Here is an 18,066-nt window from a genome sequence, read left to right as displayed (position 1 = left end):
AGAGCGAGAAAGAGAGAGAAAGACCAGAATATTAAATAGTACATTCACTTATGAAGATGAGATAGTGCTAAACAATCTATCTACTCTCTCCTCCTCAAAGTTAAACAAATTAGAATCCCTCTGGGAGTTCTGCTTTAGATAGGAAAAAGAAAATATTTAATCCCCAATTCTATTAAAAAAAATACATAGCCATTATTCTCTGCTGAAAGTCTCTCAATTCATTTTTCATTATTATGTGGACATCTGCATGTGTTCTTTGTGGCTCTTGAAGAAAAAAACCTCAAACCTAGTAGTATTACTTTGTTACCTATTTCCATTCTTTTCCGTATGAAGAGGAATCTGCCTTGTCTTACTGCAGGGATTAGCAATCTATGGCCCCCTGCCTGTTTCTGTATAGCCCAGAAATTAAGAATGCTTTTTATACTTTTTCAAATGGTTGAAAAAAATAGAAGAATAATCTTTTGTAACATGAAAACTATATGAAATTCATATTTCAGCACCTATAAATAAAGTTTTATTGGAGCACAGCCAAACAGATTTGTTTATACATTGTTTATAGGTTCTTTCATGCTACAATGGCAATGCTGAGTAGTTGAGACAGAGACCAGATGACCCACAAAGCATAAAATATTTTCTATATGGCTCTTTCTAGGCCTGGTGGCACAGTGGTTAAGAGCTCAGGCTACTAACCAGAAGGCTGGCAGTTCGAATCCCCCAGCCACTCTTTACAACCCCTATAGGGCAGTTCTATTCCATCCTACAGGGTTGCTGTGAGTCAGAATCAACTCGGTGGCAATGCACGTTTTTGGTTTTCTATGGCTCTCTCTAGAAAAAGTTTCCTGAACTCTGCTTACTAGAATGAAAAATACATTTTTATAAACATGATGCCCTGAATCATGTTTCTTTACAACACTTTCATATTGTTTTGGCAACTTTGCTAGGATAGATTACAGCCTGTTCTCTATGAACCTTAAATTCAGCATTTATCCCATCAAATCTTCTAGCATCTTTCACAAGCTGGATTCGAATATCTTCTGAACAGACAAAGATGCTTTCCAAGTGAGACCAAGTTCGCTGGACTTCCATCCAAGTAAAGATGATTGAGTCTGCTATGTTTAATTTATTTTGCCAGCTTAAGACTTGCTCAATGAAATATTCCACATACTTGCTTTGAAGAAGAGTCTGTAACTGAACCTAAAAGAAAGGCAGAAAGTTTTTAAATATAAGCTAATTTGATAGCACACCCCAGGAGGAAGGGATGGTATCTATTGTTCATTGCTGGATGCCTAGAACCTAGCATGCAATATCTGCACAGGTATTCAATAAGTATTTAATAATTAGCAAATGAGTTAATTGATGGTAGTAAATATTCATTTATATTAACATTTTTCCCAAAAGAAAAAGATAGATATAAGTAACTGCATTTAATGTCTTCTACCAGAAGACCATGTATCTCTGTTACAGCTAGAAAAAAAAAAAATTGTACACTGGGATGCAACTTTAAGAATTAAACTTCATTCTTTCATCTTCTCTCATTTTCCCCCTGCTGAGTAAAGTCTTTTATTTTAATCTCAACACAGAAAGGGAGGAGATAGGGTAAGATGAGGAGGGAGGGAGGGGGAAGAGAGGGAGGGGGAAGAGAAAAGGAGAGGGAGGGAGGGAGGAAAGAAGGAAGAGAAAACTTCTCTTCAGCCTGCCAAGGCCTCAAGCTTCCATTTTCCTCCCCTTTCAGCTCATTGCCAAGCTTCACCGGAGCTGCTGTTTGGACTCTCCATCTTTCCATAAATCTCCCTCACTCTAAACACATAAAAAATAATAGAGTACTATCTCTCTAAACCAGTTTGTTTTTCTAAGAGCTTTAAGTCTAATAATAACAACCCAACTGTTATTCTTTTCTCTGAGTAATTTGTCTCTTCTACCTTTCTTATTGTTCATGTCCAAAGAAATGGCTAACCCCTTAGGATTCAAGACCATATATGCTGTGCTCTTACCTGTCTCTCCAGCCTTATTTTGCATTAGTCCCATAAAGAAAGTCTATATTCCACGGAACTAGAAGTCTTATAATTACCTCTGAGGTGCTTTCTGGCATTCCAAGATGTTGCTAAGATGTCCCCATTGCCTGTAACACCCTTTTGTGACTGTCATTGTTTATTGCATTCCAGCCTATCCTTCAAGGTTCAGCAGAAACATCATCCCCTAACAAAGCCTGCCCTTTGACTTTCCCCTGCCCCATTAGACAGCCTCTTGGTCTCTTCTCACTTCGGAGCCCTTCTGTTTGTCTCCCTACTTGGGTGCAAGTTCACTGAGAAAAAGAGTTCATAAAACCCTTTGGATTGCAACTGGAACCATACCTGATACTACTATTCATTACATCAATAAATAATTGTTGGAAGTTGCAAAAAGTCTAAAATCAAAATTAAAAAGAAAAAAAATCCTTAATAAAAATATGCATCTTACTTGGTTGTGCTCTAGAGTTTCAAAAAGTTGTTCATCACACTTTAGTAATGGAATGCCTGTCCGACAGTGAACTTCGTAAGAAAACTCCATGGTTGCCCAGATATGACTGATTTCAGTAATAACCTAGTAGCAAATAGTGTAAATTAAATTACAGCCATAAGAAATTAATTTAGGATGATCATCTAGGCTATTACCTAAAATTTAAAAAAAAATTTTTTTCTTACTGTTTCCAAATAAGCAGACTGATATCAAATATTATTGACCTCATTTTTTTTTTCCAAATTAATTCATGGTGAGAGGAGGTTTAGAGAAGTGATTCCATCACCCAAAAGAAACAAGCATCATGCCAATATCAAACTCCTATTGGACATGAGTTTACATCCTTCACAAAAACAAAATACTAGAGTAGGAAGCGATATAAAAGGTTATCTAAAGATTTTATAGATATTATTTACAAATTATTTAGCATGGGCTAGGTAGTGCTTAGAGTGCCTGAATGTGAATCTCTGTTTCCCTGTGTGGACCTCAGTTTCCTCTGCTGTAAACTAGGGATAATAATATTACCTATCTTAGGGAATTAAATTAGTTAATATAAATATAGCACTTAAAGAGGTGCTTGCTACAAATTAAAGGATCTATAAGTATTTTTTGCTATCATCATCATCTGGGCCAACCTTCTTATTTCACAGACTTACTGTGGCTTAGAATGATTACAATTCCTGCTGAAGTCATACACCTAACTAGCAGCAGAGAACAAACTAGATGATGCCTCCACACTCCCATGGCCTCAGAAGAACTTTCCTTTCAGTCAGCTTACATGGTAATGCACCAAATCATTATTATTAGCTGCCCAACCCATGGTGACTCCATACACAACCAAATGAAATGCTGCCTGGTCCTGCAACATCCTCATGATTGGTTGGGGATTGAACAATTGTGATCTATAGGATTTCATTGGCTGATTTGTCAGAAATAGATTGCCAGGCATTTCCTCCTAGTCTGTCTCAGTTTGGAAGCTCTGCTGAAACCTGCTCAGTATCACAGCAACATGCAAGTCTCAACTGACAGATGAGTGGTGACTGTACATGAGGTGCATTGGCCGGGAATCAAACCCAGGTCTCCCGCATCGAAGGCAATAATTCTACCACTGAACCACCACTCCTTCTATACAACACAAAATTAGCCCAATATAAACAGGAATAGCCCCAGGGCACTACCTTTTCTGTCCCCATTTCTTTAACTGCTTTGTCCACAATGCTTCGGACATCATCTTCCACTTTGTGCAACTGCAATGCTAACAAATTTGCCAAAGTTGTGGCTTCATTTATTGAAAAGTTGACCTGATTATGAAAAAAAAAAAAAGGCAGAATTTAGATTCCACATAAATTAATGGTTGCTTTTACCCAATGGCCAAATGAATGAAATATACTCAAGTCAGCTGCTAAGGACATCTTTAGTTTGGAAAGGTGTGGACAATCAAAGACATTCCTATTTAACTCACAATTACTGAGGCATCACCCAAAGAAAGCTAGGCCCAAGATTTAATCCATGTTCACACTATACTACTTTCTTTTGTTTCATATCCTTCTCTTGTCAGCTCATTTCTTTCCTTTGCCCACAGAACCCATTTTTAAAGAGAACCACATTGTTCATTTACTATAATTTGGTTGAAATCCCAGGAATCAGGAAGTAGCTCATTTGTCTTTTCTTCTCAAAGTACCTTATTCACTGAACATAATTCCCAGTTGTTTCCTTGATTTAACCTAGTTTTGTTACTAATTTAATCTCAGTTCCTTTAAAAAAAAAATACTCTTACCCCAAGTGTCATTTTTCATATTTATCCTGTGAAAAAAATAATTCACATTTATTCCTGATCATCTCGCTGACTTTTTTTTCTTCCCCCAGTATTTGCTAAGAAGCTCCCAGCTCTCCCTAAAAGCCCAAACTCATCCCTGTCCCTAGCAAAAGAAAAGCTGACCCACCAGGTTGTTGTAGTAAAGCCATTGCCTATCCTGTTCCTGCTAAAAATACCCAGTACTTGGTCTTGGGAGCTGATGCCTCCTCTGGCTCTCCCCACTCTGCAATGTTCTCATCACCATCCACCTCTCTGCACAGGGAAGCAGATACTTCAATATGCCCAGGACTGAGGGGCTTCCCAGGCTTTCAGACTTTCAATGCTAAATCCAGGAAAATTCTGAGCAAACAAGATGAGTTGGTGACCCTATCTCTACATCACTTTTGACCTCACTCTAGAGCTCACGGAAGCTAGGGACCCAGGTTTGTCTTAGAGAAAGAATGAGCAGGGATGCACAATAGGGTCACTCTGCCGAGTTACGCTGTTTGTGCACTGGGCATGGACACATGGCCAAAGTGACAAGTGGAGACTGAATCCAGGCTCTGATGCTTGGGGGCTCAGGACTGAGACAGCCTGGAGAAGGTGCCTTTTCTCACTTGTAGAAAGGCATCTGATAGGCACACAGAGAGCCCAATGAGAAGAAATCTCACTGGAGGAAATATGGGAAGAAGGTGGGGAGTGGGACACACAGCCTGGAATATACGAGGAGATGCAATGATTTTCCTGAATGAATAATCAGTCAACTGCAATGTCTAACTATCCAATGTCTACAAGAGTCAATGGAAAATACTACTAATGATAATAATAAAGGGCCATTTATTGAGCACTTACTACACACTATTGTTGTTGTGTGCTGTCAAGTCGATTCCGACTCATAGCAACTCTATATAAAAGAGTAGAACTGGCCCATAGGTTTCCTAAGCTGAAATCCTTAAAGGAGTAGACTGCCAGGTCTTTTCTCCCATGTAGCGGCTGGTGAGTTCAAACTGCTGACCTTTCAGTTAGCAGCCAAGTGCTTAACAATTGCACCACCAGGGCTCCTTTACTATATTCTTGTTGTTGTTAGGTGTCAACTAGTCGGTTCTGACTCATAGTGACCCTACATACAACAGAAAGAAACACTGCCCAGTCCTGTGCCATCCTTACAATCATTGTTATGCTTGAGACCATTGCTGCAGCCATTGGGTCAATCCAAGTGATGAGGATTTCCTCTTTTTCACTGATCCTCTACTTTACCAAGCACGATGTCCGTCTCCAGGAACTGGTCCCTCGTGACAACATGTCCAAAGTATATGAGACGAAGTCTCACCATCTTTGCTTCTAATGAGCATCCTGGCTGTACTTCTTCCATGCCAGATTTATTTGCTCTTCTTGCAATCCATGGTATATTCAATATTCTCTGACAACACCATAATTCAAAGGCATCAATTCTTCTTTGGTCATCCTTCTTCATTGTCCAGCTTTCGCGTGTATATGATGCAATTGAAAATACCATGGCTTGGGTCAGGGGTACCTTAGTCCTTAAAGTGACATCTTGCTTTTTAACACTTTAAAGAGGTCATTTGCAGCAGATTCGCTCAATGCGATGCGTCTTTTGATTTCCTGACTGCTGCTTCCATGCGTGTTGACTGTGGATTCAAGTAAAATGAAATCCTTGACAACTTCAATATTTTCTCCGTTTATCATGATGTAGTTTATTGGTCCAGTTGTAAGGACACTTTTGTTTTCTCTGTGTTGAGTTGCAATCCATACTGAAGGCTGTAGTCTTTGATCTTCATCAGTAAGTGCTTCAAGTACTCTTTGCTCTAAGCAAGCAAGGTTCTGTCATCTGCATATCGCAGGTTGTTAATGAGTCTTCCTCCAATCCTGATGTAATGTTCTTCTTCATATACTCCAACTTCTCGGATTATTTGCTCAGTATACAGACTGAATAAGAATGGTGAGAGGGTACAACCCTGACGTACACTTTTCCTGACTTTAAACCACGCAGTATCCCCTTGTTGTGTTCAAACAATTGCCTTTTGATCTATGTGCAGGTTCCTCATGAGCACAATTAAGTGTTCTGGAATACCCATTCTTCACAATGTTATCCATAGTTTATTATGAACCGCACAGTCAAATGCCTTTGCATAGTCAATAAAACACAGGTAAACATCTTTCTGGTATTCTCTGCTTTCAGCCAGGATCCATCTGGCATCCACAATGATAACTCTCATTCCATGTCCTCTTCTGAATTTGGCTTGAATTTCTGGCAGTTCCCTGTCGATGTACTGCTGTAACTACTTTTGAATGATCTTCAGCAAAAATTTACTTGCATGTGATATTAATGATATTGTTTGATAATTTCCGTATTCTGTTGGATCACCTTTCTTTGGAATGGGCACAAATATGGGTCTCTTCCAGTCAGCTGGCCAGGTAGCTGTCTTCCAAATTTCTTGGCATAGACGAGCGCGTACTTCCAGCGCCGCATCTGTTTGTTGAAACATCTCAATTGCAATTCCATCAATTCCTGGAGCCTTGTTTTTTGCCAGTGCCTTCAGTGCAGCTTGGACTTCTTCCTTCACTACCATCGGTTCTTCATCATATGCTACCTCCTGAAATGGTTGAATGTTGACCAATTATTTTTTGGTACAGTGTCTCTGTGTATTCCTTCTGTCTTCTTGTGATGCTTCTTGCATCATTCAGTATTATCCCTGTAGGATACTTCAATATTGCAACTCGAGGCTTTACTTTCTTCTTCAGTTCTTTCAGCTTGAGAAATTGAGTATGTTCTTCTGTTCTGTATTTCTAACTCCAGGTCTTTGCACATGTCATTATAATACTTTGTCTTCCTGAGCTGCCCTTTGAAATCTTCTGTTCAGTTCTTCTATGTGATCATTTATTCCATTCAGTTTATCTACTCTATGGTCAAGAGCAAGTTTCAGAGTCTCTTCTGACATCCATTTTGGTCTTTTCTTTCTTTCCTGTCTTCTTAATGATCTCTTGCTTTCTTCATGTTTGATGTCCTTGATGTCATTCCACAACTCATCTGGTCTTAAGTCATTAGGGTTCAATGCATCAAATCTATTGAGATGGTCTCTAAATTCAGGTGGGATATACTCAAGGTCATATTTTGGTTCTCATGGACTTGCTCTAATTTTCTTCAGCTTCAACCTGAACTTGCATATGAGCAATTGACGATCTGTTCCCAGTTGGCCCCTGGCCTTGTTCTAACCGATCATACTGAGCTTCTCCATCATCTCTTTCTACAGATGTAGTTCATTTGATTCCTGCGTATTCCATCTGAGGTCCACGTGTATAATTGCCATTTATATCATTAAAAAAAGGTATTTGCAATGAAGAAGTCACTGGTCTTGTAAAATTCTAACATGCGATCTCCAGTGTTCTTTCTATCACCAAGGCCATATTTTCCAACTACTGATCCTTCTTTGTTTCTAACTTTTGCATTCCAATCACCAGTAATTATCAATGCATCTTGATTGCATGTTTGATCAATTTCAGAACATAGAAGTTGGTAAAAAAAAAAAAAAAAAAAAAACACTTCAATTTCTTCTTCTTCGGCCTCAGTGGTTAGTGCGTAAATTTAAGTAACAGTCATATTAACTGGTCTTCCTTGTAGGTGTATGGATATTATCCTATCACTGGCAGCACTGTACTTCAGGACAGATCTGGAAATGTTCTTTTTGATGACGAATGCAATGCCATTCTTCTTCAATTTGTCATTCCCAGCATATTAGACCATATGATCGTTCCATTCAAAATGGCCAATTCTAGTCCATTTCAGTTCACTAATGTCTAGCATATCAATCTTTGCATGCTCCATTTCATTTCTGATGACTTCCAATTTTCCTAGATTCATACTTCATACATTCCATGTTCTGATTATTGAGAGATGCTTGTAGCTGTTTCTTCTCATTTTGAATGGTGCCACATCAGCAAATGAAGGTGGTACTATATGCTAGGTCATATATGTATGTGTGTATGTGTGCGTGTGTGCATCTATAACTACATATGTGGAGCCCTGGTGGTGCAGTGGTTAAGAGCTTGGTTGCTAACCAAAAGGTCAGCAGTTCGAATCCACCAGCTGCTCCTTGGAAACCATATAGGACAGTTCTACTCTGTCCTATAGCAGCACTACAAGTCGGAATTGACTCGATGGCAATGGGTTTTTGGTTTTTTTTTGGTTGGTAGGTAGGTAGGTTAGGTTGGGTGGGTGGGGGGGAGGAGAGAGATAGAAATAGAGCAATAGACAGATAGATATCGAACATTTTCTTCAAATCATGAGATTCCTTCTTCACAACATAAAAAGAAGTGATTCACTCTCTTAAATTTCAGTTTAAAACCCTTTTATACATATTTTAAACTTATAAAGGTCAACTTCTGTAAAAAATAAAGTGTAAGATTGATATATTTGCTTATAAATAGATGTAAAAAAGTAAGAAAATATAATGTCAGGTTACATGGAAACGTGACAAACCATTTTATATTTTGCAATAAAACATAAAACCATCAAAATAGACACCCAATTTAATGACAACAAAAGACAAAAAATAGGCAAAGGACCGGAATATACATTTCTCAAAAGAAGATCTACAAATGGCCAGTAAGTACATAAAAAGATAAAAATGATGCTTAGTATCTTTAATCATTAGGGAAATGTAAGTGAAAATGATAATGAGATACCATTTCATGCCCACTAGGATGGCTGGTATTAAAAAAAAGAAAATAAGTGTTGGTAAGGATGTGGAGAAATAGGAACCCTCATCCATTGCTAGTGGAAATGTAAAACAGAGCAGCCTTTGGTGATTCCTCAAAAAGCTAAACATAGGGTGATGAAACATTTTCAAACTAAGTGGTGATGGGTGTACAACATGGTGAATGTAATTAATGTCATTAAATTGTATACTTAAAAATGGTTAGATTTCACCACAAGGAAAATTTAAAAAGAAAAAAGTTAAACACAGAATTAGCATATGACCCAGCAATTCCACTCCTAGGTATATACTCAAAAGAATTGAAAGCAGTGATCCAAACAGACACTTGCACACCAACATTCATTGCAGCATTATTCACAATAGCCAAAAGACGGAAACAACTGAAGTGTCCATCAACGGATGAATGGATAAATAAAATGTGGTATATACATACAATGGAGTATTATTCAGTCATAAAGAGAAATGAAACTCTGATGTACGCTACGACATGATGAAACTTGAGAACGTTACGCTAAGTGAAATAAGTCAGACACAAAAAGATAAGTATCGTATGATCCTACTTATAAGAGATCTCTAGAATAGGCACATGCATAGGGATAAAAGTAAATTATTAGTTACCAGGGGCTGGGGGTTCGAGGAATAGGGAGTTATTGCTTAATGGGCACAGAGTTTCTATGTAAAGTGACAAAAATTTTGGAAATAACGGTGATGATTGCACAACATTGTGAATGTAATTAATACCACTGAATTGTACACTTAAAAATGGCTAAAATGGCACAGTTTATGTTATATATATCTTACCACAATAAAAAAGGGCACTAATATTGAATAGAATTGTGAGGGGAAACCAAAATTTCAGAATTCCCTCTCCTCCAAAATTCATTTCTATACCTTCTGATCCTTTTCACAATAAATTTATTTGCAGCCATTTAATGCCCAATAAATATCTTCAAATTATCTCCCTTGATCTTTACCAGATTCTTCTGATGTATAAGAGCAGATAGCATCCCTCTCATTTTATTGATTTAATTAAAAAAATAAAATTGGAGAGGTTAAGTGACTTGTTTGAGGTTACACAGCCAGTAAGAGATAAAAAGAGGACTAGAAGTAGATCTTCAGATGTATAAACTACTGTTCTTTTCACAAATGCCACTTCATCCTGGATTATGTAAATCAAGGAATAATAATCCACAGTTACAAAAATATTCAATTAATGAGACCCAGGATACTGACCCCAGTGGTCTTCATCAGCTGCTGCCAATGCCTGTCCCTGAGAGCAGGGCTCTGTAGCTCCATGACAGCTCTCAGGGAGGCTGCCATATCCTTCACTGTGCGTTCCAGGTTTGCATAAGCATCCCAGACACGGACTTCCTTGTTTAGTGACCAGATTTCCTAGGGAAGAGTGAAAAACTAATCAAAGCCCCCCAGATATAGTAATATATTTTTTATTTTGCATCCTTTAAAAGAGAAAATATACATTTCCCCACTTTTGGAGGATTAGGAAAGAAAGCAAAATTATTTAAGTCCCTGGCAAAGGACTAAAACCAGAAGAATAGAAATGGATTCACTCATTCAGGTATTATGAGACCATTATGGACAAGCCAATTGGATACAATGGGTTCTTATTCAGAGGGTCTAACTAATGTCCCATAAGGAAATTCATGGGACATTATATGTAGGTAAGCAATGACGTTCACAAGACATACACAATGAAATGTGTTTCTTATAGAAACATAAGTACATGGAGAACAGACTTCTATCTGGATTACTAAGATCATCCTCTGGATACCTGACTCATTTAAATGGTAGTTAAATTGTTGGTTATCTTTCAGTGTCTAGCTCTTTGGAACTTAAATATTTTATGATTTTAAGACATGTTGAATACGGTCCTTGACGTGTCTGGCCTCTGAGAAGCCCCTGGAACAACATCACCAATTGTGAATGAGAATACCCACAATAAAACAACTGGATCTTACCATGAAAAAGAATGCCAATTGCTTAAAAAATAAAAGAGCTTCAGCTGAGAGTGGGCATTAAGTTGTCACTTTGAAGTAAGATAACTGAATGGTACAGAATTAAATGGGAAGTGAGCACAGAAATGAGTTACAGTCACCCCATAAGATAGACAAATGCATAGAAAGAAGGAACATTTTAGTTAGAGTCTCTGGGACCAGGATAACATGGGAGGAAAAGGAGAGAAGAGTTGGTAGGAGCTGAGCACAGGACTGAGAAACAGGTCAGGGGCAATGCTGCTCTGGGATGACAAGAAAAAAAAGATCCTGCAACTTCTTAACTGCCTTTCACTGGTATGCATTTTAGATTTTTCCAAAGAAGTTCAAGTCTCTTCAGAGGGCATATGGCTATGGGGCTAGCTATCAAAGCATTAAATCCAAATAAGCTTGTAGTTCTGTATATATTAAGCCCCCTCAGGATACTGGAGTAATCAATAATAAGAATAAAGATCATAATATTCCATATATCTCCATATATTCCATAATAGTCCATATATGCCTACTCCTATTAGTTGCCCCAAATTGTAGAACCAAAGCTATCATTTCAAATACAAAATGCTTAAGGTTGCTAAGGAAAGAATTCAAAAGCTTTCATAGGTCTAACCTCTCTCAGCCCTGATAGTCTTAATCTCCTCCTTCATTCTACAGTCTTAGGAAATTCACGATTAGAGTTGCTACTGGTAAATTCATTAGTCTTAATATGCTTTTATCAGCCCATTCACAGAAAGGCAGCCTTGATTAGAAATGCAACTGGCTGAGAGTGGAAATATATATATATATATATATATATATATATATATATACACAGTGTCTCACATCATTCTGTTTGAAGTAAATAAGGACATGCAGCCCAACATACCAGATACTAGGTTAGGGAAGATGGAAGGAGGTGGTGCTGAGAAAGATAAATTGTTGTAATAGACAGTTATGGAACTTGCCTTGGCAAACCTTCTGAGTTCTACATCCATCTGTTCCACATTAATCTGTCTCCACTGGGTTTTAGTCCAATTATCAATGCTTCTCTGAAACCGCACAAATAGATAAAAGTGTCAACAACATTTGGTGAAAGCAAGTCTGCAGCAAAATATATAAACTGATGATACACACTGCTCTATCATCCAGAGGGAAGTCAATTATTTAAATATTAACTGCACTTGTCAAAGCTTCGCTATCACCGAAACAAACTTAAGGCTAAAACATTATTATATGTTAACTTCTAGTAGCAATAACAATTTCCATACACACACCATCATTATAATTTAATCCTGTGTACTCTGAATAGATTGGTAAGTATATTACTATTAAAAAATATATTTTTATAACTCTACATTTAATAAAAAAAGTAAGCTTTTTCAAGATAATCTTCATTCATTATTAACAAAACTCTCATTAACTATTACTTGACCAATTTCTATATTTTGTTAATATATTTCTGTGTGGCTTTCAATCAACCTCAAAAACAATTATGTATAATACTGGTTGCAATATGCCTAGTTCCCTAGAACTTACTACTATACTTAAGTTTTTACCTTAATTAGCCACATTCAAAATAACTATTTTTAGTTTAAGGTCTGTTTATACATGCACATACATAAGTAAAAGCATGGGTATATACATGAGTGTAGGTGATCATGAATGTATTATAAATGTACGTGATATATATATACATATAAATTTTTATTTACATTCTACATAATCTCCCAAAAGGATTTGAGGTTGTCAACTCATTATACAAAGTTTGACCTTGAACTAAAAACAAAAACAACTGGTATTTAGAGAAGAATCTTCTGCCAACAGAGATAGATCGACTCAAATTCTAGGGAAAATAAAATCTCATGTCCATTCATTTCAAGACATTATAAAATCAAAGTAGAATGACATAGATACTAAAAACTGTACAGTTATACAAAAGAACTACTAAAAGAGAAATAAAAGCATGCTTTCAAAAAGCATCATCTTACTCTAACATAAATAATGACATCCCAGAGTCCCTTGAGCAATTTTATCTCTTTGCGACACTGCTTCATTTGTTTGTACTCTGGAAGAGCCACTTCAAAAAGACGAGTAGATTCTTGCATCTGCAACATTTCTTCTTCTAATGCCTCAAGCTCTTGATTTGCCTAAGGAGAAAACACACACATACACACCCAAATACCCTTCACATTAAAAAACTGTCAGAGAAGGAAGACCCTCCCAGCTCTGTACCTTGGGTATTTCAACATTTAAAACATTGATTTTCAAAAGAAATCTGCAGTATAATTACTGGTAAAATGTAGAAGGCTTTACACTAGCGAACTAACAGCTACTCAAAAAGTGAAAACATACTATTCATAAATTCAATAATGTTATCAGTACTCTCCCTATGCACATAATTCAGCAAAAGTTGCTCTGGTACCAGATTTCTATAAATATGATTTTTCGACTTGATTCTCATTGTACAGCTAGGAAATTTGTGGGTCTGGAAAAAACCAGGCTCTAGAAACTTCCACTTAAGAATAAAGTAGCTTCTTTAATAATCACTTATTTAAAAAAAAGAAGAAAAGGACTTTCAGAATAAAAAAAAATGCCTTGGAGATTATGAATAATACTATGATGTACTCAAGAGAATGCGTGAAATAAAACGCTGGAGCTAAACACACAGCACAGTGTAGGAAATTGCACGGTATGATTACTTTTTACCAAGGCTCACATACCATCCCATCTATGTAGAACAGTTTACATTTTACAGCAAACATAAACTGTGTTTTTCCTTTGATTTGTCAACTCTTAGTTGTTATTAACAAAGTAGTACATTCACATAGTAAAAATTCAAGGAGTACAGAAGGGCCTGTCATGCAGGACAACTATCCCTCAGTCTCTCTCCAGTTCTCTGGGTGCTATTTCTGTTAAGTCTCAATTCTGTGTTCAAACTGCTCCTTCTTGATTTATCAAGTTTAGACATTACACACACATTACCTGCTTTGCAAACGAAGGATTTGGCCTTTATTTTTCCATTTTAGTTTTCTCCCACCTTCCTTCCAATCACCAACAATATATTGCTTTAGTTCTTTTGATTTTCTTTTTAACTGCAGTTTACTGTGATGTAGCTCTTCAACTCATCTAATGAGTTGTGTGGTTTCTTTTTTTTAACAACTGTATTTTTCATTTCCATAAGTAGCTGGCTCTTTTTCAAATTCAGGGGATAATTTTCTATAATCTCAAAAATGAGAACTTTCTCATTTTTTCAATATTATCTTTAATTGCCTTTAAAAAATTTTCAGAAATCTGAAGTTTTATATGGGTCTATATCTGTAGTTTTTCTTTCTGCTGACTCTTACTCATGATGGTATGTGTATTTATTTGTTTTTTATTGTGAACTCATGTTCAACTGAACTTAATCATTTAGAACACCTAGAATATTGGATTGACATCACTTTTTTCCAGAGAATATTTGGGTTTGCTTCTACCAAGTGCTGAGAAGAGCTACCTGCAACCATTTTAATTTCCTGACCTCCGGACTCCCTAACAATAGGGTTACTATAAAATTGAACCACAGATACCTGTGAGAACAGGCCTGTGTTTACAAATTCCCAGAAGATTTTTTCCCCTTTTTTCTCCCTGACTGTGAGAGCCTTAGCATGAACCGACAGGTAATTTCAGAGGCTCCCTTCACAGCCTGCAGATTTTTCCAAGCCCACCTTTTAACTGAGCACGTAACCTTGTAAGAAAGGAAAACAAAAACACTGTCATCAATTCCAACTCATAGCAACCCGATAGGACACGGTAGAACTGCCTCACAGGGTTTCCAGGAATGTAATCTTTACAGAAGCAGACTGCCATATCCTTCTCCCACAGAGCACCTGGTGGGTTCAAACCACCAACCTTTCAGCTAGCAGCTGAGCGCTTAATCACCGCGCCACCATGGCTCCTTAACCTTGTAAGACCATCTCCCACTTCCCCCTAGAAGAGTTAATCACGAAGTTTAGACTTCTGGTATTTTCATTTGCCTGTAGAACAGCACAGGATTCTGTTTTCCTTTGCTTTCTAGGTTTCATCTACTCTGTTTTTGTTTTTTGCCTTTAGAGATTTCACTTATTTTCTTGAGAGCTCAGCAATACATTTAAAATCGCATGTTTCTGAATATATAATCAGCAACTATTTTACAAAAGAGGACTTTTCAAAATACCTAGTCTGCATACTTTCCAGAGTAAACATTCCTTTTATTTAATTTTAATCATTTTTCCTGTTAATTATACTAATTCCATTATTTCTAGAAATATATACTCAGGTATATTTATTCAATTAGTTACTGTATCTTTGGCTACGAAGAGACAACAGCACATAATACAACTTTACCAAGGAATCTCAGTTTGAAAGGGGAGATGCACGACCCCATTGCCCTTGTTCCTGGAAGGTCAGTGGTTTCTGTCTTGTGCAGTGAGTTGGCTTGAGTACTAGGACCTACTCTGCCAGCCCAGAACAAGCAAGCACATGATTTTGGTTGAGTCTAACAAGATAAACCTTAGATATGCCTGCTGAACAAGCACACCAAGAAAATCAGCTCAAGAAGAAGTTAACTTAGCCCTGCTATATTTCAAAGGCCTCTCAGCACATTCCGTAGATATAAAGATAAGCATCTCTGATTGTTAAATGGGTGACTATGCTGTTATAGCATAGCATGAAAATGGGAACTCAATAAATGATAACTATAGCAAATGTTGACAATAAACACCATGCTGGTGAGTCAAGTAAAAATACCTCCCCATCCATAATCTGTTCAGACCACCTTCAATTTAAATGTAACATTGAAAAAAAATAGTAATTCTATTAGCATATTCTAACCTATTCCTTTCATGAATATATTAAGAAGTTATACCAACCGATTCTTTAGCCAAGTTAAAGAAAAGGCGTTATGCTACAGAATGGTGTTCCAAATTCTAGAAAGCAAGATAAGGATGTGTGTCAGCTAGATGTGTGACGCCAGTCTAAAGAGTAAAGACTATTTCAATATAAAGTAAAAGCAGGAAGAAGTTCTTGGCAGACTAGATGAAGAAATCAGACAGATTCCCCACTCCCAAATCTAACCTTCACAAAGTCATTTTCTCATTTTGGCTGCTAGGCTAAGAATTCCTAGAAAAATAAAGATACTATTTTTTCTAATAAAAGTTTAAAACATCTTTTCAAGTCTAATGTGGATTACATTTTACCATCTTGGATTAATTGCCCACTGTGTTCATTCTTATATAATAAAGCAATTCATCACAGAGTAGGATTGAGTGACTCAGTAATATTTGCGTCCATGGTTAATGATAAGTTACGGGCTTTCCTTACTATCGTTAAAAATTACTACCAAAGTATCACATGGAAACCAGCATAATGATTAAAGTTCTTGATTTAATTAAAAAAAAAAAATTCAGACAGCCTGAATTTGATCCCTGGTTCTGTTACTTACAAACGGTGCAATTTCCAACAAGTTATTTAATTATACAAACACTTACTTGAAATAGGGAGAATAACAGTAGCCACAACGTAAGTAAATATGCTGAATAAAATTCCTGACATATAGCAAGTGCTTAAAAAATAGTAGTAGTAGTTGTTATTATGTTCACTAGTATGAAAATCGTGATGATTATGGTGGTTTTGGAAGACACGGTTTAACCTGCAATATAATTTACTTGGGGAAAATTGTGTATAACTGGGTTTAAAGAGTTAATTCTCAATTCCTATAACTAATGGCAAAACTAAGGTAAAATATAGCAATCTGAACTTATTTTCTAAAATATCTATGATAACACAAGATATTCAAGATCTTGGGAGTTCCGGCAAAATGGTGCTCTAGATAGAAGCACCACACGGTCCCTCCAAAGCAAAGATCTGAAAAACTAAGCCAAACAGAGAATATAACAATCCTGAAACCCTAAAACATCAAATGAAGAGATAAAGAACTCAGCCAAGCACCAAATGGAGTGAGAAAACTGACAGAGAACAGAGGCAATGAGAGATTCATGCAGAGGTCCCCTACCAGCTAACGCAGCGTGGATCCACCATCTTGGACTCCTATCGGAGACCAGCAAATGGGGGTACGAGAAAGCACCCTCACAGAGCGACCAGCAGGAGACAAAAGAACTGGTAATTTGCGGTGTGCGTTTTCCCACCCCTCACCCCTCTTCGCCCCGGCTCGGCCTCCTCTGCTTCCCGTGGCCACGGTCTCTTGACCGGGAAGCGCCAGCTGCTTGGATCCCACACACCCAAGCAGGCGGCTCTCTGGGTGCCATTTGTTAGCTGCTAGTGTTGCTTTTTTTTTCTGCTTCTTTTGATTTCTCATTTGCCTCTCGCCTCCTCTCCCTCCTTTCACTCGAGTGCCTGGCTCCCTGCGCCACCTTTGCTTCTTCCTGAGGGGCTGCAAGGCGCCGGCCATTTGTGATATATGCTTTTCCACTCTCTACCCTTCTTAACCCACACTCGGCCTCCTCTGCTTCCCGCGGACACAGTCTCTTGTCCAGAAACACCAGCCTGCACTGTCTGGCTCTCTGAGTGCCATTTATTGGCTGCTGGTGTTGCTTTTTTTTTTCCTGCTTCTTTTGACATCTTCCTTGCCTCTCACTGCCTCCCCCTCCTTTTGCTCGAGTGCCTGGCTCCATGCGCCATCTTTGCTTCTTCCTGAGGGGCTGCGGAGCTCCATTCGAGTGTGGAGCTGCTTCCCAGTCTGGGCTACCGTGCTGGTGGGATCCTGGGGCTTTTGTTCATTTATTCATTTTGAATTGTTTGTCTGTTTTCTTTTCCTTTTCTTGAGTTAGGAGCCCTTTCTGGCCAGGCAGAGCTGTGTGGCAAGGAACTCCCCTTCAGCTTCCACAGACATGCAGAGGGATCCCTGAGAGCATTTCTTTTTTCTTTGGGTTTTTTTTTTTTTCCTGTTTTCTTGGGGGGCTTTTCTTGTACTTTTTTTTTTTTTTTAATTTGTTTTGTTTTCTTTTCCCTCTTTTTCCCTTTTTGTCTTTCTTCATTGCTCAGTCTCTCATCTCTCTATATCTTCCTTCTCTTTATGATC

At 37.7% G+C, this 18,066-nt stretch overlaps 1 protein-coding gene across 1 annotated transcript in view; it reads right to left on the bottom strand.

Moving 5' to 3' along the window:
• LOC101351062 (dynein heavy chain 11, axonemal) overlaps positions 1 to 18,066 on the bottom strand; it is a 334,378-nt gene that overhangs the window by 280,274 nt on the left and 36,038 nt on the right. Inside the window, exons 15-20 of the mRNA XM_023732310.1 lie at positions 13,001 to 13,159; positions 11,978 to 12,061; positions 10,261 to 10,419; positions 3,675 to 3,797; positions 2,458 to 2,580; positions 970 to 1,194 (exon numbers count right to left, since the gene is read on the bottom strand). Of these exons, the coding sequence (XP_023588078.1) occupies positions 970 to 1,194; positions 2,458 to 2,580; positions 3,675 to 3,797; positions 10,261 to 10,419; positions 11,978 to 12,061; positions 13,001 to 13,159 (873 nt within the window). The remainder of the gene's footprint in view (positions 1 to 969; positions 1,195 to 2,457; positions 2,581 to 3,674; positions 3,798 to 10,260; positions 10,420 to 11,977; positions 12,062 to 13,000; positions 13,160 to 18,066) is intronic.

Source organism: Trichechus manatus, unplaced genomic scaffold (assembly GCF_000243295.1).
Source record: "Trichechus manatus latirostris isolate Lorelei unplaced genomic scaffold, TriManLat1.0 scaffold00050, whole genome shotgun sequence".
Taxonomy (NCBI): Eukaryota; Metazoa; Chordata; class Mammalia; order Sirenia; family Trichechidae; genus Trichechus; species Trichechus manatus.
Note: the sequence above shows the minus strand (reverse complement) of the source record. Positions and strands in the feature narration are given on the sequence as shown.